Genomic DNA, 23,209 nt, shown 5'->3' on the forward strand with positions numbered 1-23,209 from the left:
AAGAGATGGAAAATTTTCTTCTCTTTGTTTTATTTCCTTCATTCAGCCTCCAAGTCCATTAGATGAGCTTCCTTGTTGCTCTTCCAGGGTGCGATAGGGCCTCTGTGTTGTGATGGCCCATTTGATTTTGATAGTTCTTCTGGATAGGCAGGGGAAACACTTTCTCATCTGAGCTCACAAGTTTAGAGCAAACATTTTCAAAGTTATAAAGCAAAACTTACCTATTTCCTTATAGCATGGAACACAGACATAACAAATAAGATTAATTCAGGCAGCAACTTACAAACATTCTATAGTGTCTAAACACTAAATAAATTTGTACAAGACTAATACCTATTTTGAGCAACCCAAACACATTCTTCAGGAAGGAATTTTCCCCAGGGCAGATTGGCAAAGGCTCTGGGGGGTTTTTGCCTTCCTCTGTAGCATGAGGCATGGCTCACTTGCTGGCGGACTCTGTGTACCTTAAAGTCTTTAAGCCATGATTTGAGGACTTTAATAACTCAGTCATAAGTCAGGGGTCTATTATGGGAGTGAATAGGTGAAATTCTGTGGCCTGCACTGTGCAGGAGGTCAGACTAGATGATCATATTGGTCCCTTCTGACCTTAGAGTCTATGAATCCATAAGTGAACTGGTCTGGTCTCTAGCTATGAGTTTGTCAGTTCTTAGCTAATATCTGCAGACTTGGCAAGAGCTGGCACCTGGCCTGCCAGCATCACATTTCTCTGAAAACATCCACTCAACATGAAGCAGCAGTCAAAAAAAGCTAAGAGAATGTTAGGAAGTACTAGGAAAGGGATTATAATGGCACTATGTAAATCCATGGTACACCCACACCTTGAATACTGTGTGCAGTTCTGGTCACTTCATCTCAAAAAATGGAAAAGGTACAGAGAAGGGCAACAAAAATGATTAGGGGTATGGAACAGCGTCCATCTGAGGAGAGATTAAAAAGACTGGGATTTTTCAGCTTGGAAAAGAGACGACTAAGAGGGGCTAAGACAGAGGTCTATAAAATCATGACGGGTGAGGAGAAAGTGAATAAGGAAGTGTTATTTACTCCTTCTCATAACACAAGAACCAGGGGTCACCTAATGAAATTAATAGGCAGCTGATTTAAAATGAACAAAAGGAAGTATTCCTTCACACAATGCACAGTCAGACTGTGGAACTCATTGCCAGGGGATGTTGTGAAGGTTAAAAGTATAACTGGGTTTAAAAAAGAACAAGATAAGTTCATGAAGGATGGGTACATCAATGGCTATTAGCCAAAATGATCAGGGATGCAGCCCCATTCTCTGGGTGTCCCTAAGTCTCTGACTGCCAGATACTGGGACAGGATGATGGGATGTATCGATTTTGATTCCCTCTGAAGCACATGGCATTGGCCACTGTTGGAAGACAGGATACTGGGCTAGATGGACCATTGATCTGACCCAGTATGGCTGTTCTTGTGTTCTTATGTTACATTCCCTGGTCTCATTTGCATCTTTACCTCGTGAAGGTTGGCAGCGCTTTCTCCTATCATAACACCCAGCAGGAGCTCTATGATATTGCCTCTAATCCCGCCAACGAGCACATCTTCAAGGTGAATGACTTTGATGCCCTCCAGGGCATCCAGAACCAGCTGCAGGACAAGATCTTTGCCATTGAAGGTACTGGACCAGGGAGATGCCCTTCATTTACCCTGGGGCTATGTAAACTGGTTCCTGGGCTTGAGATGGGCTGGGGAGCTGCTGGGATTCTGTATCGCAAAGGGACCCAACAGCTATCTGTCTAAGGAATACATTCTGTGACCATCACCAGAGTATCTGAGCTCCAGGGTGAAATGCTAAACACTCAGGATCCTGCTAACAACTCTGGCTGCTCTTTCAATGTATCTCTTGGGGAGGTCAAATTAACTCATGTGCATTGATCTGTGGGTCTGGCTGGCTCAGCGGGGAAGGGGACATGAGGCCTTTCACCTCTAGGGGCTATGGCTCTGATTCAGCCCCAGGGCAGGGGACTGGCTGGCTCAGGGGGCCAGGGAGTGAGACATGGGGCCTTTCCCCTTAGGGAGAGCTGGTTTGGCTCCAGGGTGTGGGGGATGGGACACGAGGCCTCTCTAGAGATGATCTGTCTTTCCTCCCAGGCACCCAGTCCCAGAGCGGCAGCTCCTTCCAGCTGGAGATGTCTCAGGAAGGATTCAGCTCCCTGCTGTCCCCTGTGAGTGACGCCTGGCCCCTGTCCGTGTTCCACACTGCCATTTTTGATGGATCCTTCTTGACAGAATCTGACTGGCTTTATGCCTGGAAGGGGAGACCACCCCTTAGTCGTCCAGAGCAGTGTAGGAGGTGCTTTAATTTTGCAATCAGGGCTGGCCCTAATGCCCCAGTGTTGTGCTGTGGGGTGCTGTGCTGGAGGGAGCAGGATGAGGGCTCATAGAGGGTGCTCTCCCTTTGCAGTCAGTTCAGGCCCAAATGTCCCAGTGCAGAGAGGTGCAGTGGAGAAGGGTGGGGGATGTGTAGGGGGCGCTTTCCCTTCACGGTCAGGACTGGCCCCAATTTCCCAATGCAGCACTACGGGGTGCTGTGATGCAGCATGTGACTCAGTCCATGAATCATTTCTCCCTTGCTATATTTTGCTCTGCTGTCTTGTTTTGCGCAAATCCATCACCTTTCCTGTGTGTGTGGGTTTAGGACGGGTCTGTCCTGGGAGCAGTAGGAGCCTATGACTGGTCCGGTGGGATATTCCTGTACGGGAGCAGTGGGGAGCCGAGTTTCATCAATGTATCCAGATCCTCCGGGGACATGAAAGACGCTTACCTTGGTAAGAATAACCTGGGATAAATCTTTGAGAACAGCTGTAGTGCAGTGTTCCTATCAGATAGCTTGTGAGCTGCTGTGTCCCACCCCAACCATGTCTGCATCTCAGTGCTGGAAACAGAATCCCTGTAGAAACAGCCCCCGTGCCCCACCCCAGAGGTGGGTGCATCTCAGCTCCAAGGGTGGGATCCCTGCTGCATAAACAGTTTCCATGTTCCCTCCCAGAGGCAGATGCATCCCACTGACAGGTGAAACATATCAGTTTATAAAATCTTTTATGCGTTTTCTTGGTTAAAGATGAGCAGCATTAGAATGTTAATAGTGGGCCCTTCAATCTATCAGAGAAAGGTCTAACATGATGCAATGGCTGGTAGTTGAAGCTAGACACATTCAGACTGAAAATAAGGTGTCAGTTTTTAAAGGTGAAGGTAATAATCATGGGAACGGTTTACCAAGGGTCGTGGTGTGTTCTCCATTGCTGACCATTTTTAAATGACGATTGGATGTTTTTCTGAAAAATCTGCTCTAGGAATTTTTTTTTTTTTTGAAAAATTCTCTGGCCTGTCTTGTACAGGAGGTCAGACACATTGATGACAATGGTCCCTTCTGGCCTTGGAAGCTGTGATCTGTCACTAGGGTTTTTGACTTCAAAAAGCCTAACTTAAAAAAATTACAGGAATTAGTTGGGGAAGTGGACTGGACTGAAGAACTCATGGATCTAAATGTGGAGGAGGCTTGGAATCACTTCAAGAGATAATGTGAGAAAGGCCAAAAGCCAAGTAGAGTTGGACCTTGCAAAAGGAATGAAAACCAATAGTAAAAGGGTCGATAGCCATATACATAGGAAGAAAACAAAGAAAGAAGAGGTGGGACCACTAAGCATTGAGGATGGGGTGGAGGTTAAGGATAATCTAGGCATGGCCGAATATCTAAACAAATACTTTGCCTCCATTTTTAATGAGGCTAATGATGATCTTGGGGATAGTGGAAGAGTGACTAATGGCAATGAGGACATGGAGATAGAAATAACCACATCCGAGGTAGAAGCCAAACTCAAATAGCTTAATGGGACTAAATCAGGGGGGCCGGATAATCTCCATCCAAGAATATTAAAGGAACTAGCACCTGAAATTGCAAGTCCATTAGCAAGAATTTTTAATGAATCTGTAAACTCAGGGGCTGTACCGTATGACTGGAGAATTGCTAACATAGTTCCTATTTTTAAGAAAGAGAAAAAAAGTGATCTGGGTAACTACAGGCCTGTTAGTTTGCCCTCAGTAGTATGCAAGGTCTTGGAAAACATATTGAAAGAGAAAGTAGTTAAGGACATCGAGGTTAACGGTAATTGGGATAAAATACAACCTGGCTTTACAAAATATAGACCGTACCAGACCAACCTGATCTCCTTTTTCGAGAAGATAACAGATTTTTAGACAAAGGGAATGCAGTGGATCTAATTTACCTAGATTTCAGTAAGGCATTTGATATGATTCCATGTGGGGAATTATTAGTTAAATTGGAAAAGATGTGGATTAATATAAAAATTGAAAGGTGGATAAGGAACCGGTTAAAGGGGAGACTAAAACAGGTCATACTGAAAGGTGAGCTGTCAGGCTGGAGGTAGGTTACTAGTGGAGTTCCTCAGGGATCGGTCTTGGGACTGATCTCATTTAACCTTTTTTTATTGACATTGGCACAAAAAGTGGGAATGTGCTAATAAAGTTTGTGGATGACACAAAGTTGGGAGGTATTGCCAATACAGAGAAGGATCAGGATATCATACAGGAAGATCTGGATGACCTTGTAAACTGGAGTAATAGAAATAGGATGAAATTTAATCGTGGAAAGTGCAAGGTCATGCATTTAGGGACTAATAAGAAGAATTTTTGCTACGAGATAGGAATGCATCAGTTTGAAATGACAGAGGAGGAGAAGGACTTGGGCATATTTGTTGATCACAGGATGACTATGAGCTGCCAATGTGATGTGGCCATAAAAAAAGCTAATGTGGTCCTTGGATGCATCAGATGAGGTATTTCCAGCTGAGATAGGGAGGAGTTAGTATCGTTATACAAGGCGCTGGTGAGACCTCATATGGAATACTGTGTGCAGTTCCAGTCCCCCACGTTTAAGAAAGATGAATTCAAATGGGAATAGGTGCAGAGAAGGGCTACCAGGGTGATCCGAGGAATGGAAAACCTGCCTTATGAGAGGAGACTCAAAGTGCTTGGATTGTTTAGCCTAACCAAAAGAAGGCTGAGAGGAGATATGATTCCTCTCTATAAATACAATAGTGGGATAAATACCAGGGAGAGAGAGGAGTTATTTAAGTTCAGCACCAATGTGAACACCAGAACTAATGGATATAAACTGGCCAGCAGGAAGTTTTGACTTGAAATTAGATGCAGGTTTCTAACCATCGGAGGAGTGACGTTCTGGAATAGCTTTTCAAGGGGAGCAGTGGGGACAAAAATGTAGCTGGCTTCAAAACTGAGCTTGATAAATTTATGGAGGAATGGTATGATGGGACAGCGTCGTTTGGCAATTAACTGATATTTGACTACTGTGGTAGATATGCCAATGGCCTGTGATGGGACGTTTAATGGGGTGGGTTCTAAGTTATTACAGCAAATTCTTTCTTAGGTATCTGTCTGGTGAGTCTTGCCCACATGCTCAGGGTTTAACTGATCACCATATTTGAGGTCTTGAAGGAATTTTCCCCCAGCGAAAGTTGGCAAAGGCTCTGGGAGTTTTTTGCCCCCCTCTGTAGCATGGGGCATGTCTCACATGCTGGTGGATTCTCTGTACCTTTAGGTCTTTAAACACTGATTTGAGGACTTTAATAACTCAGTCATAGGTTAGAGGTTTATTACAGGAGTGGGTGGGTGAGGTTCTGTGGCCTGCATTGTGCAGGAGGTCAGACTAGATGATCATATTGGTCCCTTCTGATCTTAGAGTCTATGAATCTACACTTGATTTGGGGGGGAGGGATTCTCTCACAGACTTCCCCACTAGTACCCCCTCCACCACATTGATCTGGATGCCTTCAGGGTCCTGTTGTTCTGAGTTATCTGTATCTCTGCAACAGACTGTGGGGTCTTTTGTGTCACCTGCCACCCTTCACCTGTTTTACCCACTCTGGGTGGGAACCAGGGGTTTAAACATCCCAGCCATGAGAATCCTCCCACCAGGTTCCAGTCATGGCAGTGATATCTGAGACGTTTCATCCATGAGAATTTCCTGTCCCCTCTTGCTTGTTACCCTGACTGCTCGCATTGTTATAGAAACAATTAAAGTATCTTCTCTTTGCATCCTTTGCCTCTTCGGTTCAGTATGAACCTGGCATCTTGAGGGGAAGTGATATCTTTAAATGTGGGGCTTGGATCCCAGCAGACGGCATCGTAAACTGGGATGCCTCCAGTTGGGCACTAGATGTTGCTTCACTTCGTGGACTGGGGCATTGGTTTCAGTAGGGGGCAGTCTCCTCTCACAATCTGTGCTGGTCCCAATACCCCAGGGGGGCACTAGGGGATGTTGTGTTGCAGGGAGTGCGGTGGGAGTCTCAGTAAGGAGCACTTTCCCCTGTCAGCCAGTGCTGACTCCATTTGCCACTCTCCTTATCACATATGGGAGTGCAAACAGGGTTCCTGACACCTTCCCATCAGGCAAGCTCAGCAGGACTCAGTATCAAACCCTTATACTGCTATAAGGCTGTGAGATCCTGTGTTAGGAAATGCCTGCTGCCCCCCCTCACCCGTCCGTGTCTCTGTCTCTTTCAGGTTATTCAGCTGAGCTCATCATATCCCAGGGGCAGAGCATGTATGTGGTCGGGGCCCCTCGCTACAATCACATTGGCAAAATCATCCTATTCAGACAAGACACCAAGCACAGAGGGTGGCAGGTGGAAGCCGAGGTATCGGGAGAGCAGGTAAGGGAAGACACAGGGCAGAGAGAGAGAGAGGGAGGCAAAGAAGTTTGCAGTATTTCCACAACACGTGACATTCTGGGGTCAGATCTAACCTGTCGGCAGCAGCAGGGATGTTTCAGTCAGAGAAACTGAGGCAGTGGATAAATGCTATTGATGTAGACAGCTGCACCACAGATAACAGTCAGCATGATGACGATCATTTATTTATTTGTTTTGCGGTTGTCCCTCACAACACTATGGACCAGCTACAGTTATGGACCAGGACCCCACTGTGCAAGGCACTGTACAAACAGACTACAAAGATGGTTCCTGCCCCCAAAGAACTGACAGTCTCATTGCTTATATGTTCAGTTAGATGAAACTCATGAGTGATCCAGACAGAGAGAGAGCAAACATTTAACTTGTGCAAACACGGTAGCTTACATAACTGCACCACAGCTAGCAATAAGCACCTCTCACATACAGCTGCCTGTGTGTTCAGGGAAACAGAACCGGAAAGACCATTTCAGTCAAGTAGACTCAGTGAATAAATGTTACTTATACAAACACAGCAGCTAAAAAGAACTGAACCTCTCTAGGTCGGCTCGTATTTCGGGGGAACATTGTGTACTGTGGACCTCAACAGAGATGGGAACACGGACCTGGTTCTGATCGGAGCCCCCACATACCATACACCTCAGAATGGAGGGCGTGTCCATATCTGTCTGATTAACCAGCAGGTAGGAGAGGGTAGAACTGGGGTTTGTGGTGTAGCTGGACAGATTTGGGGCCGGGATCCCATTACGTGGCTTGCTAGGGAGAGATGTCCCCAATGCTCCAGTCCCGCGCAAAGGGGCGCTGTGCTGCTGGAACTGGAGTGGGGGGCTTGGTGGGGATGCTCTCTCCTGTCAGTCATTACTGAGCCCAATTCTCTAGTGCGGTGCTAGGGGGTGCTGTGCTGCAGGGAGCAGAGAAGGGTCTCTGAAGGGGGCACCGATACTTTCCCAGTGAGTCTCTTTGGATCTGCCTTGCAGCGGCCGACACTGATTTGTACCAAGAAACTGCAGGGTCAGACGGAACAGAGGTTTGGGCGCTTTGGCGCCAGCATGTCCGCAATTGGGGACATCAGTGGAGATGGACAGACGGATGTGGCCATTGGGGCCCCCATGGAGAACGACAATCATGGGGCCTTGTACATCTTCCATGGGGAAAAGAGAGGCATCAGTTCCCAGTACAGACAGGTGAGCCCAGCTGCTGTGGGAATGGGTCAACACACAGCCCTGAAGGGCCTTTGTAGGGGCCTCGTGGCCCCCAGTGCCCATTATACAGTACAGCAGCGCCTTTCCCACCCCTTACTGCTCTCTCTGACCCCAGCGCATAGAGGGGTCACTGTTTCCCAGCAGGCTGCACTACTTTGGCCAGGCCATCAGTGGCGGGACAGACCTGACGGGGGATGGACTGCCAGACATTGCGGTGGGAGCACAGGGGCAGGTCCTGCTGCTGAGGTGAGAGTTACTCTAGTGGTTCTCAAGACCACCTGGGGGTTCACAGAGCTCTCCTAGGGGGTACATCAGCTCATCCAGATATTTGCTCAGTTTTGCAACAGGCTACATGAAAAGCACTAGTGAAGTCAGTACAAACTAAACTTCCATTCAGACAATGACTTGTTTATACATCTCTATATACTATACACTGAAATGTAAGTCCAATGTTTATATTCCAATTGATATATTTCTTAATTAGTTGGTAAGAGTGAGAAAGTAAGCAACTGTTCAGTAACAGTGTGCTGTGGCAGTTTTGTGTTCTTTTGTCTGATTTACTCTGTCTTTGCACAGCTCCACATGACAATCACAGACAGCACCAGTACATGGTTGTGTGTGTGTGTGTATGTGTGTGTCTGTCTGTCTGTCTGTCTGCCTGCCTGCTCCCCCATGCTGGAAAATGACAAGGGCACATACCCCACATTATCTGTGTGCTCTATCATTAGATTTCACCAACCACGTAACAAGTGTAAACTCCTCAGGCACTATAACAGCCTTAACATGGAGCCCAAGAGAGCCCCCTTGTGCACTCCGGTTCATCTTGCCACCCAGGCAAGCCTATCTTTGCGATAGATGGTCCCTTATAACAAAAATCATAACAATATTCAGGTTCCTCTCAGTCCCAAAGGACCAGTCACTTATCCCAGGTCAGTTGTGTCTCAGATCTCAAACCAATCCTGTAATAAACTAACTAAATATATATTAACTAAGAAAAAGAAACAAGAGAGTTATATACAAGGTTAAAGCAGGTAACGTAGACACCCAACTGAGCTACAATCTCAGGTTCCAAAAGATAAGAGAATCTTCTGTAATAAGCAAAGTCTCTGTGTCCTTTAGGGCTAATCCAGGCTAAGCAGCAGGGGGGCTTTTGCTTCTGCTTCGTGATTCTTGCTCCTTTAGATTCCAGGCAGCACAAAGAACTTAAGTTTCTCCTTGTCAGGGATTTTTATCCCCTTCTCCCTAGAGCCCAGACTCATGGGACGAGTTCATGTGCAGGTCTCTTCTTCCTAGAGGGAGAGAGAAATGCAGTTACCCAAGTCTGTCTTCTTCGATGTGTCACAATGGCTCCTTTGATTTCAAAGGCCTTCTCCTCAAGCAGGAGCTAACACCTTCTGTAGAAAGCCAGCATTTTTTGCATTAGAGAAGCCTCCTTTTCTTGCTGATGAGTGACACAGTTACGGAGGTTTAAAAGGCAACGACTCACTATAACTTTATACCGGGGGCTACAGAGGTTATAAGTGAGAGCAACGCATGCAGCCTTTGAGGAGGATTTCATTAAGTCTAAACACTAAGCACATTCTTACCACCTTAACATCTGTTTTAGCAATGCTAATACGTGGGGGAGCCAGGCTGGTTTCCACCTGTGCATCCGTCAGTGTGTGGTGAGGCCTCCTGCCGTGCCGTGGGCTGACACCTGGTCTGCCTGAGTCACAGGCACAATGACAGCTCTGCTGCTCCCTTCTCTGCCCTCCCCCATCTCCTCTGGCAGAGCTGTGTGTTCATAACCCATCTCCCTGGGGTGCTGTGACTGGATCTGGGGTTGGTGGGAGGCTCTGGGCAGGAAGGGGGCCTGGCTCCATTGCTAGGAGCGGCTGGATGATGGTTCTGTTCCCTCCATGGCAGGTCCCGGCCGGTGCTCAGAGTCGGGGTCTCCATCAGCTTCCAGCCCCCCACAATCCCCACCTCGGCCTTCGACTGCCAGGGGCAGGAGCAGTTGAACACAAAGGCCAGCATGGCAGAAGTTTGCTTCACCGTCACTAAGAGCACCATGGATAGCCTAGGTCAGACCAAACCCTCCCTGTTTCCCTCCCTCCTGAGCCAGCCAGTTCCTGCCCTGGGGCTGGATTGGAGCCAGTGCCCCCTAGAGGGGAAAGGCCCTGTGTCCTATTTCTCCAGGAAGTTTCCGCTCTCAGTCCCTTGTTTCTGCGCCCTGTAGGTGACAGGATCTCCAGCAGCATCGAGTACAGCCTGGCCCTGGATCCCGGGCGGACAAAGATCCGAGCTGCCTTCGACTCCAACAGCCCCGTCCTCAGCAGGAAACTGCGGCTGGGCATCGAGAGGAGATGTGAGACGTACCAGATAATGTTACCCGTGAGTGTGGGGGGGTCCCGGCTCCTTCCCCTCACTCTGTGTCTGCCCCTCCAACCCTCCCCTGGTTCCCAATTCACCCCAAGAACAAACCTCTCTCTGGATCCCACCCATCACCTTTTCCTCACGGGTCCCGACGTGTCTCTGTCTTCCCAGCTCTGCCCTGAGGACAGCCTGACCCCCATCACTCTGCGCCTCAACTACATCCTGACGGGGGAGCCCATCACTGCCACCGACCGCCTCACACCCATCCTGAGTGAGGACTCCCCCTTAATCACAACAGGCTTGGTAAGGTGCCAGAGCCAGGCCCCGCGATGGGTCTGCTGCAGGGATGGAGCCAGTGACCTTGGTGTTTGAAAGCAAGCAGCCTCCTAAACCCCTTTACTAATGCAGCCACTAGAGGGTGACAGAGATGGATGCGGTGTCTGCCTTGGCTATGGACCTGGCTTTCCTTCATGAGAACATTCCAGCTTCTCTTCAAGAACCCCCACATTTTTGAGCAAAAACCAAAATAATTTTGGCTGAAAAAATAATTGAAAATTTTCTAGCAAAAATCAAAATGTATTTTGGCCAGAGCCCTCTGGAGTGGAAAGGTCCCATGTCCTGTTTCCCCTGCACCCCATGAGCCAGCCAGTTTTCTGCCCTGAGGCTGTATCAGGGCTGATGTCCCCTAGAGGAGAAAAGGCCCTATGGGCCATTCCCTGCCCCCATGAGCCGACCACTCCCCCTGCCCTGGCACCCTGGAAGTGTGACACTGCTGCTGGCCAGAGGAGGGAGGCGGAAAGGGGAGGAGGAGGGTTTGTGTGGCAGGAGCGGGACTGATGATGGATTTATCTGCCCCCCAGTGCAGGGGCTGGGGCAGCGCTAGGGTAACTGGAGGGTAACTGGGTCTCTGCAGTGTTGCTCCAGCAGATGCTGCAGCTCCATCCCACCCACCCAGACCCCTGCTCCCCTGGGTCTCTCCCCAGCTCCCGTTTCAGAAGGACTGCGGCATAGACGGACGCTGCGATGACCGCTTAGAAATCTCCTTCAATTTCTCTGGGTGAGTCACCAATTCCACTCCTGAAAAACACCTTGTATGGTGGGACCCATCCTGCTCCATCAGGCTTCAGATCTTCAACATCCAGCTGGAGATCTTGCAAGATTCCCAGTGCTGAAGGATCCTGGGTGGGGGCACTGCTGTGGGGAACGTTGCTGCGCTGGGGTCCCTGGATGGGCACTGTTACAGGAAGCTTGCAGCGCTGGCGTCCCGGGCTGGGCACTGCTGGAGGAAGTTTGCAGAGCTGCCCAGGCACTGCTCTGACAAATCTCATCGTTTTCTCTCCCTCTTAGCATGAGCATCCTGGTGGTGGGGGTCAACCCTGAATTCAACACCACAGTCTCCATCCAGAACCGTGGGGAGAATTCCTACAGCACCATGGTGCGCTTCTTCTACCCAGCTATGCTGTCCTACCGCCGGGTCCTGCTGCTCCAGGTACAGCCCCACACCCCCATGCAGCAGTCATGAGAGGCAGGAGACGGGGGAGGAGTGTGAGACTAGGCAGGGAGAGGGTGGGGGGCCCAGAAGGGGGTGCTGTGCTGCAGGGAGAGGGCAGGGGGTGCCATGGGCCCCGTCTCTCACTGACCTGCCTCCCGTACACAGTCCAACAGGAGGGCCATGGCCATTAAGTGCAGCTCAACCCCGGCCTCCGAGGAGCAGACTCAGAGGAACAGCACCTGCCATGTCAACCACCCCATCTTCTGGAGCAGAGCTGAGGTACAGACAGCCCCTGGCCTCATCCCCGGGCCCGTGATTGCCCCCTCAGTGTGAGCCCCGCTGTGAGCAGAGAGGGGAAGTTCTCGGTGCCAGCACCGCCTGTGATGAGATGTCACGGGGAAAGTGCCCTGGGGGAACCCAGCGTGTCAGTGCAAAGAGCCCTGACATCAATTCGGGGCTGAAGGAAGGTCTTGTTGGGACTGGAAATCAAGGGACCAGAACTGGGGAGGCTGCAAATCAGGCCTCACTGGAGGACAAAATAATGAAGGGAGGGGACTGTTCCCACCCCTTTTGGGTCCTTAAAAGAAGTGTCTTTGGGGAGAGGGAGGCAGCCACAGCTGAGTAAAAGAAGAGAGAAGGTGAAGGAAACCACTACCCCGGCTCCAGCGAAATCCCAAACATTGCCATGGGTTCTTTGCCTTCCCACCTTATTTCTTCCCTTCCTGATCTCTTTCCTGCTTCCCTCTGTCTAAGAAGTACCTGGCTGAGCTGGCCAAGCCTGTGATTTGTATAGCACTGCTGTGATCCTGTGCCCAGTACTGCAGTGAAATCCAGAGCCCGCACCAACCCGAAAGTGGTACACGTTGCCAGGGCCTAGAGCTGCTGATCCTGGGATTCTCTAGCAGTGAGGCTGAAAGCGCAAATCAGCAGAAGCTGCATTTTTTTTTCTGTGCTGCTCTTTGCTCTTCCCACTTGTATGCTTGCCTGGTTTTGTCTTCTGGGAACCAGGTGTGACGGGTTACCCCGGGGTGCAATCTGGACTGCGGAACTGCTGAGCCCTCTGTCTCATGAACCTGGGCTTCCTTTCACACTATGATGCTGTGTCAAGCCACAAACCTCTAGCCTGTATTGCACTTACACAGACATCTGCAGACAGGGACACACCCAGCTGAGTTAAATGAATGCTTTCCCCAGCCACTCTTGAACCAACAATAGAGAGACTCCAGCCAATTCACCCTGGCTCCCAGCCTTGCACCCCAGAGCTGTACCGTCTCACATTGGCCAGAAGCCTGGCCAGTGTAAGTTCATTACCCAGTCCGTCCCTCCCTCAATAGGGAGAGGACACGCACCAGCCTTTGTAAGCTGAGCGGAGATTTCCCAAGCACTTCAACCAAAATACACTGTTTTAGGTAAATATAAATCAGATTCATTAACTACAGAAAGATAGATTTTAAGTGAATATAAGTAGAAGGCTTAGAGCTCAGAGTTGGTTACTTAAGAAGCAAAATACATTTTCAGTCTGAATTCCACAAACTAAACAGGATTTGAATCAAGCAGTGTCTCACCTTGACAGATAGTACAAGCAGGTTGCAGTGGCGGGGTACAAGCAGGGTACAAGCAGGTTGCAGTGGCAGAGGTGGGGGGAGGGGAGGAGGAGAGGCCAAGTGATGATGTCTCATCCCTTCTTTCACAGTTTCTTCCAGCTTGCTAGAAAGATTTTGCTATGAGGTAGGGTTCTGTGCCCAGTGGTCAAGCAGTGTCCATTTTGTATGTGCTCTCTGAGAAACCTTCATTGTAAACAGTTCCTGAGATAGTCGTTTCTTTCCTTGATGGGTGTTTGTGTCTGGCTACTCCATTGTTCTACCTGAACAGCTAGTTCTGGGTATTTACCACCTCACAACATATTTCAGTAACACACACATAGCAAAACTTCATATACAACAGTAGTACACACAATTCAACTGGTTATTAATATTCAACAGATCAAGGCTTTCAAACTGATACCTCACTGTACTGCACTGCACTGAACATATCATTACATGACAGTGGTGAATATAGAGGTTCCAGGCTGTTGCTTTGTGTACCACACTTCCCCTCTTAGTTTACTGAAGGCGTGTTAGTCACTGACTAATGTACAGGCAGTGAGCCCAAGGTCCTCTTTAGGTTTTGACCATAGAGCTGAACCATAGAACGTAAACATTGTAGTGTTACCCACATGTGCTCTTGCAAAGTTCTGTGTACTGTGACAAGATGGGCCTGTTTGGCCCCATGGGTCTGCGCCCCTTGCGGCTATGCCGGTGGTCTGGCTAGGTGGGAGCAAGGGAGTGGAGAGGGCCCGGTCCTGCCCTCTACTTTCCTCCCTTTCCTCTACTTTCCTCCCTTTCCCCCACTGCCCCGCCCCCATTTTCCCTCCCTGCTTCCCGTGCACTCTTGCCCCCTGGTCCTGTCCCAGCTGCCCAGCCCTCTACCTCGGAGGGCTGGGTGCTCATGCAGGGTAAGCGCAGCAAGCGCAAGGCCAGTGTCCAGTGCCCCCTCCCCCTCGTCACCGAGGGGGGCGAGCGCCCCTACAAATCCAGAAAGGGGGCTGCTGGAGCCGGGCCTTTCGCTGCACACCCTGCCGATGCCCAGCGTGTGGCACCGGCAGAGGAAGCCATGGCGGCAGACATGGGGCATGCCATCTCCCTCCTGGAGTCCCTCCTCGAGGGGTCCCTGGCTGACGGCCCCCCTGTCTCCTTGCCTTCTGCACCCCCCGCGGGTGCCGAGGTTGCTGCTTCCTTGGCTCCCACTGGGGAGGACCTTGTGGCAGGGGGTGGATTTCTCCTCCCCAATGGAGGAGATTGACTCCCTGGGCCTGACCCCGGCCTGCCCGGGGGCGGTTGACCCTCCCTGCCCGGAGGGCTTTGTTAGGGACAGCCCTCAGCCATCTCCCCCTGTCCACTCCCTCCCTTCCCAGAAAGCTGACCCTGCTCCCTTTCCCTGGGCCCCCCTACCGGGCCCCTCTTCCAGGCTGGCTGGTGGCAGTGATCCTGTTGCCATCACCGCAGCCCTTGAAGTGCCGACCGGGGCCGAGTGGCTGGGCCTCGGATCATCGGACACGCTGCCCCCTGCCGTGGATCTGCCACCCCCCTTTCCTCCTGAAGGTGCCAGCCTGGCTGCCCCCTTCCGGGGCCCCAGAGTTGTGGGCATTGAGACACCCGAGCCCGTCCTCATGGAGGTCCCCCACACCATGCCCACCTCTCTAGTTCCCAGGCCTGATCCAGTGACACTACACCCTGCTGGCCCCATCACCGAGGCCGTAGATCCCCTACCCGATCCCAGTCCTGACCCTTCCCCTGCTTCTTGCCCCAACCCTTCCCTTGCCCTGACTCTTGCCCCTCCCCCTGCTCCCGATCTTCCTCCAGTTCCCACCTCCACCCCTGAACCCTCTCTTTCCCACCCGCTACCTGTGTCTCTCCTGCCCCTGGAGTCATCTCCTTTCCCCTTGAGAGCTCCCAGAAGGTGGCCTTTGTTTTTGCCTCTCCCAGCCTGCTCAGGGATGCTGTCTTCCCTTTGCCGCCGCCCCCAGTGCCCGTCCCACCAGGCTGCGGGGCCGACGCGGGGGCTGAGCCGGTGGTTGATCCCCCCGAAGTGCCACGCGATGAGCTGTGTACCTTCCTCCGGGACACACGTGGTGCCCAGAACTGGGTGCAGCTCGCCCTGCAGTGCTGGGGGGACTTCCACTGCATCCTCCGGGCCGTGAGGGCCGCGATGAAGGAGGGGAAAGGGACCGGGAAGCAGGACGCCATGGCCTACCAGAGGGTCCATGCGTTCCATGATGCCCTGATGGTCTTCGGAACCGGTCACGGATTGCTGCGGACCCCGATGAGAACTGCTGGTGCTCCTGCCCGCGAGGATCCTCCCCAGCCCTCCTTGCCATGCCTCTCAAGTTTGCCACACTGAACACCAGGGCTGCAGGATGGGTCTCTGCAGGTGCCAGGTGCTCTCCTTCCTTCAGGAGGGAGGGTATTCCGTGGCATTCCTGCAGGAGACCCACACGGACCCAGCCGCCGGGGCGAGCTGGAGGCTGAAATGCAGGGACAGGGTGTTCCTAAGCCATCTCTCCTCCCACGTGGGCGGAGTGGCCACCCTGTTCTCCCCCAGCCTGCAGCCCAAGGTGCTGGGGGTCACCGAGGTCATGCCGGGAGGCCTGCTGCACCTCTGGGTCTGCATGGAGGGGCAGGTATTGAACCTTGTCAGCGTCTATGCCCCAAGTGCGGGCCCAGAGCAGGTGCGCTTCTTCCAGCAGGCGTCCGCCTTCCTCGGTACCCTGGATCCTCGCGAGTGCCTGGTCCTGGGCAGGGACTTTAACACCATCCTTGAGGAACGGGACCGCCCGGGGACCGAGCAGTGCCCGGCCGCCATAGACGTCCTCCGGGAGATCATAGACCGTCACTTCCTGGTGGACTTCTGCCGCAACCACCACCCGGATGACGTCGTCACCTTCACCTATGTCTGGGTGGGGGTAGCTTGGTCGTGCCACTCCTGGTTGGACAGCATTTACCTCTCTCCACACTAACTCTCACAGGCTCACTCTTCCAGTGTACTGCTGGCCCCTTTCTCGGATCACCACCTGGTGACCGTGACGGCCTCTCTCACTGCAGAGAGGCCGGGGCTGGCCTACTGGCACTTTAACAGCAGCCTGCTGTAGGACATGGGCTTCGTGGCATCCTTCTGGGAGTTCTGGCTGGCCTGGCGGGAGCAGAGGTGCGCCTTTCCCTTGGTGCGGCGCTGGTGGGACGTGGGGAAGGTGGAGGGATGCAGGGATAGAGTAGCTGGAGCAGGAGGTCTTAATGCTGCAGAGGCGTCTGGCTGCCAGCCCTGAGGATCCGTCCCTCTGTGGAGAGTGCCGGGAGAAGCGGAAGGAACTCCGGGCCCTTGAAGACCTTTGGGCTCGGGGTGCCTTCATTCCATCCCACATCAGTCTCCTTCGGGAAATGGATCATGGATCCTGCTTCTTCTATATCCTGGAGAAAAGGCACGTCACCTGCCTCCTGGTGGAGGATGGCATCCCCCTCACGGATCCGGCGGAGATTCGCAGCAGGACCCGGGCCTTCTACGCCAGTCTTTTCTCCCCAAATCTGACCGATGCTGCCGCCCGCAGGATGTTCTGGACCGAACTTCCCACGGTCGGTGCAGGTGACCGGGACCGGCTGGAGCTACCTTTCACTCTGGCCAAGTTCTCAGAAGCCCTCCGCCTCGTGCTCACAAATAAATCCCCGGGCATGGATGGGCTGACCATGGAGTTCTACCACGTGTACTGGGATATCCTCGGCCCAGACCTCGCCATCGTCTGGGACAAGTCTGAGGACAGCAGAGCGCTCCCCCTCTCGTGCAGGCGAGCCATGCTCGTCCTGCTGCCCAAGAAGGGGGACCTCCGCGACCTCCGGAACTGGTGTCCCATCTCGCTCCTCTGCACGGACTATAAAATTGTGGCCAAAGCCATCTCGCTGAGGCTGGGGTCCGTGCTGCAGGACGTGGCCCATCCTGACCAGACCTACACCGTCCCAGGCTGCACCATCTTTGATAACCTCTTTCTGGTCCGGGACCTCCTGGAGCTCGGGTGTAGGGATGGTCTGTCGTTTGCCCTCCTGTCTCTGGAGGCATTCGACAGAATGGACCATGGGTATCTCCTGGGCACCCTGCACTGATCCTGAGTCTCCCGCTGGAGGAGGGCGGGCAGGGCTTGTGCTGCATCCGCAGCCAGGTCCATGCCTTCCACCTCCAGGCCCTGCAGAGATTCCTTTATGGTGCAGGTAGTCCAGCGTGGCCACTTGGCGCACACCTTCCTCCGCCGCCTCCGAGGGCTCCGATACGACCGGCAGTTCTTTTCTCTCCATCCAAGGGGTCTTCCGCGAGACCTCTCCGAGCTGCCGGTCTTCTACCAGGACCTCCTCTGGACCTGGAGGCTGGTCTCGGCCTCCAGATCCCCTTTGGTCCCTGAGGGGGAGGATCTCCTCATGGAGCCCCTGCTACACACCCCCCAACTTGGTGTGTAGGTGGCGGAGATCCCCTCAGTGCGACGGAGGCTGGTCCTGGCGGGAGTCACCAAGATTGGAGACCTCCTGGACTATGACCATGGCGACTGGGTGGATCCTCAGGCGCTGGCTCGGCGCATGGGGCTCTCACCCTTCGAACCCCCTGGCGCATACTCCAGGAGGTGAGGGCAACCTTGCCCCCCGCTGCCCGGGCTTACCTCGAGCAGGTCTTGCGAGAGGGTGCTCCCCACCGCCCCTCAGCCCTGGCCCTCCGGCACTTTTCATCGGGCCCTGGCCCCGTGAGCCCACCTGACCACCCCCTCCCCATGCACCGAGCCGGCTGCATGACTTGCAGCCAGTCCCCTTTTGAACCGCGTCAAGGGCCCATCTTTACATGCTCCTGCTCCATAACCTTCATTTCCTCGCCCTCACCTCCCGCCTCCCGCCACCTGGAAGCATGCAGCTTTCCCCTGCTGCAGAGAAATTAAAAAGATTTCCTCCTTTCTCCTCAGCAGCTCCTCAAAAGCCTCAGCCCTGCCCTCTGGGGTCCCAGCTTGATCCTCCTCCTCGCTGCAGGCGCATGCCTTAACAGCCTGAGCTACATGGCAAAAGTCATTCCCAATTAATGTCCCCAGGAGGTGTTCCATCACTCCCGCAGCCAAAACCCTTTCCAAATCATCCCGCACCACATGAATTTGAGCTGGGGGCAGAGGTCGGGCTAGACAGCAGTTCTGCAGAAAAGGATCTGGGTGTTACAGTGGACAAGAAGCTGGATATGAGTCAACAGTGTCCCCAGTTGCCAAGAAGGCTAACGGCATATTATGCTGCATTAGTCAGAGCATTGCCAGCAGATTGATGGAAGTGATTATTCCCCTCTATTCAGCATTGGTGAGGCCACATTTGGCATACTGTCTCCAGTTTTGGGTTCCCCACTACAGTAAGGATGTGGACAATGGCAATGAAAATGATTAGGGGGCTGGAGCACAATATTTATAAGGAGAGTCTGAGGGAATTGGGCTTGTTTAGTCTGCAGAAGAGAAGAATGAGGGGGGATTTGATAGCAGCTGTTAACTATCTGAAGGTGGGTTCCAGGAAGGATGGAGCTAGGCTGTTCTCAATGGTGGCAGATAACAGAACTAGGAGTAATGGTCTCAAGTTGCAGTGGGGGAGGTCTAGGTTGGATATTAGGAAAAACTTTTTCACCAGGAGGGTGTTGAAGCACTGGAATGGGTTACCTAGGGGGACAAGGGCAGCTCCACCCTTATAGGTTTTTAAGGCTCAGCTTGACAAAACCCTGGCTGAGATGATTTAGTTGGGGTTGGTCCTGCTTTGAGCAGGGAGTTGGGCTAGATACCTCCTGATGTCCCTTCCAACCCTCATCTTCTCTGATTCTCTGATTCCCCATTATTCATATTAGCAGCCCTCTGAAGATTTCTACATTTCACTCTATGTGGTTCAGAGGTAATCTGAAATAGTTTTGAAACCATTTTTTGAATTTGCAATAATTGAAAGCATCCTCAGTTGGCCTTTCATTGAATGTATCCAGAGCATTGCGAGATAACTTTGCAACCAAAGTGGGGATTCTCTTGTCATCAGGTATCTGATGAATCACACACAGGATCTCAAAGGTAGTGAAATACTCTGCAACATCGCCTGTCTCTGTATGCAGGACACAATTGTTCCTATTGGTGGAGTTTTGTAGAGGTGGGACTCAGTAGTGCAGAAGGGTTAGAATCTGTTCTACTAGCAAGTCCAATCAGTACTTTCACGCAGTTCCTTCTCCTCCAGCGTTATTTTCTGGGTCTCGGCTTCTTGGGTTCTCAGTTCCAGAGCCTGCAGATGTGCTTCCCCTTCCTCTTTCCTCTCCAGTTGCTTCAACGCCAAGATTCTCTGATGTTCTCTCTCTTTATCTGCCACCTGCAGTCTTTCCAGTTCCAACTTTACAATAGCTTCCCTCTCACTCACCTTTCTGCTTTGCTGCCCCTACTTCCTTCTCCCTAAATAAGCAAACAGAAAATAACCAACATTGTCTCCAGTGAGAGGCAAAGGGCAGGAGATGAAGACAAAAGCCTTATTGAACACGGCATATTGCAAAGGCTTTAGCAAGTTCTTCTCTGTGTCTGCAATTAAAGGATGTTTAATGGGGTGTGGCCATGGCACAAAGCCAGCTCAGGTCTCTGGATCCCAACCCAGGATATCTCTGATTAATATTGGACAGGGACAGGGTCGTGTTAGCATCTTTGACTCCCTGGGCCCATTTATTTCATCTAAGTTCAAAAAACAGCCTCCGCCACCCCTTTCCCCGATCCCTGTGCCTGCCCCACCCCCACAGCCTCTGGCTGTTCCCCGTGCCCTGAGCCCAGCGACTCTCTCACCCCGAGTGTGTTTTCCAGGCCGTTTTTGTCACCACCTTTGACGTCTCCTCTGAGGCTGACCTGGGGGACAGACTGCAGATCACGGCCAATGCCAGCAGGTGAGGGGGCTGTGCAGGGCCAGGAGGGTGAGGGGTAGAGGGAGGGGGCAGTCGCCAGGGTGGGGCAGGTCATTGCCCTGTCATCGTGTGTGTTCCCTGCACAATTAACAGGCTGCGTCTGCTCACATCTCTCGCCTTTGCCCTCCCCCCCCCCAGTGACAACGGCGGCCCCATCACCGAGCACATGATTCACCGGGCGGAGCTGCCCGTCAAGTACGGCATCTTCATCATCCTCACCAGGTAAGTCAGTGCAGAGCCCAAGGGGAGAGCGCCCCCTGCTGAGCCCCCACCCTGCTCCCTGTGGGAGAGCGCTCCCTAGCGCCACACTGTGGCATCGGGGCCAGCGCTGACTGTGAGGGGAGAGCGCCCCCTGCTGAGCCCCTCCCTCAGCACAGCGCCCCCCTATGAACATGACACCCCCCCGCCACTCCCCAGCCCCATCCGTCACACTCCCGTCTCTCTCGCTCCTGCCATCCTTTTCCTCCCCCAGCCCCGAGCAGTCGACCAAGTACGTCAACTTCTCTGCCAAGGAGGTGGGGGCCAGCGTGACAGTGACCCATTGGTATGAGGTGAGTGCGAGGGGGTGGCTCAGAGCAGGGGGAGGGAGTGGAAGTGCCTGAGTGGGATCTAGTGGGTTGAGTGAGGGGTGGGGGAATGGCAGGGAGCCAGGACTCCTCGGTTCTCTTCCTGCAATGCCCTATGTGGGGTGTGTTTCTTTCAGATCAAGAACTTGCGGCAGCGACGTGTCCCCGTCTCAGTCACGTTTCAGTTTCCCGTGGAGCTGAACGGGGTCCGGGTGTGGGACGCCTCTGAGGTCATCCCCTCCCAGGTACCTGCCTCTCCCTGTCCGTGCCTGTGTGTGTGTTTGTGTGTGTGTGTGATGGGTCTAGTGATGCCTGCTGTGCCCTACAGCGCCCCCTGCTGGGACAGGCTGCCTCGAGGGAAAAGGCCCCATGTCCCCTTCCCACCTGCTGAGCCAGCCAGTCCCCTGCCCTGGGGATGGATTGGAGCTGGCTCCCTCTAGAGGGGGAAGGCCCCGTGTCCCCTTCCCGCCCCCCTTAACACCATGTCTCTGTCCTACCCCCAGCCCCAGCTGGCTCAGTGCGTCAGTGAGGCGGGAATGCCGGGTTCCAAGGACTTTGTGAAGCAGATGAGCGAGCGCCCCCTGCTGGTGAGTACAGGCCGGTGCAGGTCCCAGCAGCCCCTAACCCTTGGTGCTAACACAGACATGAGTGGGGGTCTGGGCTGGGGGACGGACCCCTGGTATAGACAGACCAGACACTCTCGGCCTTGCCTCACCCGGCAATATCCTTCTGCCACTAGGACTGCTCTGTTGCCACCTGTAAGAAGATCCGGTGCACAATTGCCTCCCTGGAAATGCAGCAGCCACTGAAGTTCATGATCAAAGGGAATGTCAGCTTCCAGTGGGTCTCCCAGGTACGAGAGTTGCCTCTGCCTCTGCCTCCCTGCACCAGGTGACGGATCCCCCCTGTGTGAACAATCCCCGTGCACCTCCCCAGAGGTGGCTGCATCTGAGCACTAGTTGACTGAACCCAATCGAAATGGCTGCAAATTGCTCTGGGTCCCTCTGGGATGATGCTCCGGGCTGGTTTGTGTCATTTCCAGTCAGAGATGGTTAATTTCTCTGTTCTAGACTCAGCAGCAGAAAGTGACTCTGGTGAGCAAGGCCCAGATTGGATACGAGGAGAGGAAATACACCCAGAAGGAGGGATTCGTCCAGCGCCAGGTAACAGAGTGATTGTGCTTGTGACAGAGAGACCATCGGCTAGTGGTTAGAGCTGGGAGCCAGGCTTCCTGGTTCCTGTACCTGCTCCAGGAGGAAGAGGTGTCTGGTGAGCTAGAGCAGGGGTGGGTGGATGGTGCCAGGACTCCGGGTTCCCGTCTCATGGCTCCTCGCCCCCAGGTGCAGACGGTGGTGGAGCGCTACGAGGTCTATAACTACCTGCCCATCATCGTGGGCAGCAGCGTGGGGGGCCTGGTCCTGCTGGCTCTCATCATTGCAGCCCTCTACAAGGTGAGGGGGGCAGGGCTTTCCCAGCTGGGTGGCAGGAGGGGCAAGGGTCTTTCCTTTGGGGGCTCCCACATCCCACCCCTCCTCCTCCTTTGCTATGATCCTGTTTCTGTCTGTCCATCTGGCTCTCACTGTCTCCTTCCAGGTCGGCTTCTTCACACGCCAGTACAAGCAGAGGATGGAGGACGCTGCGGAGGGCGAGGGGGCTGGCCCGACCCAGAGCGCCACCGATGGCAACGCCCCTGCTTCCGATGCCCCCAAACAATAGCCCCCATATGCCACTCCCACCGGCATTGCCTCCTTCTATGCTGCTCCAGACCTACCCGCCCCGTTACATTTGTCACCTGCATGATGCAGAAAAACTGGCCAGCTTCCCCCCCCAAAAAAGGGTCCTATTGCCAGCTAGAGTTAATTGTTTTTCAAATTAGGCTTGCTAGAATTTATTTTATTTTATTTGTTAATAATTTTGGTGGAGAACGTTGGATTTCATTTATAGGATTTTTTTTAGAGTTCTGTGGCTTGAAATTTTGATGCGCAAAATTATGGGTTTCAAGCATCTTTTTTTTTCTATTTTTGTCCATTTAAATTATCACAGTTGTAGGAAGTTCTGACACCATAGATGGAGTTCAGACAAATATTTAATGGCAGTAGAGGTTGAGATTCAAAAACTGAAAGCTTTATAGCTACGCTTGGAAGGACTGGATTTTTAATGGTAAATGTCGAATTCATCGTACACACACAAACTGACGGCAAAATATTTCCATCGTTAATAATTCAAATTTACAGATAGGCAAAGTAAGAAAAATGCTGCTTGAGAACTTATTAGAGTTTCATTTAAAGCTACTGACTATATATTTTGACATGAGATCTT

At 52.5% G+C, this 23,209-nt stretch overlaps 1 protein-coding gene across 1 annotated transcript; it reads left to right on the forward strand.

Moving 5' to 3' along the window:
* Positions 1-2,171: 2,171 nt before the first annotated feature.
* Positions 2,172-23,176, forward strand: LOC137152336 (integrin alpha-X-like). The gene is made up of 21 exons (XM_067546893.1): positions 2,172-2,207; positions 2,681-2,810; positions 6,586-6,734; positions 7,313-7,453; positions 7,748-7,954; positions 8,088-8,218; positions 9,878-10,035; positions 10,191-10,345; positions 10,499-10,630; positions 11,311-11,384; positions 11,675-11,816; positions 11,985-12,098; positions 20,227-20,306; positions 20,463-20,546; positions 20,797-20,875; positions 21,028-21,135; positions 21,394-21,477; positions 21,630-21,743; positions 21,961-22,053; positions 22,231-22,341; positions 22,484-23,176. Exons 1-21 carry the CDS (start codon positions 2,172-2,174, stop codon positions 22,604-22,606), a joined length of 2,445 nt encoding a protein of 814 aa, XP_067402994.1. The 3' UTR covers positions 22,607-23,176.
* The last annotated feature ends 33 nt before the right edge of the window (positions 23,177-23,209 follow it).

Source organism: Emydura macquarii, unplaced genomic scaffold, assembly GCF_026122565.2.
Source record: "Emydura macquarii macquarii isolate MOO-44397 ecotype Brisbane River unplaced genomic scaffold, CSIRO-AGI_Emac_v2 contig_1182, whole genome shotgun sequence".
Classification (NCBI taxonomy): domain Eukaryota; kingdom Metazoa; phylum Chordata; order Testudines; family Chelidae; genus Emydura; species Emydura macquarii.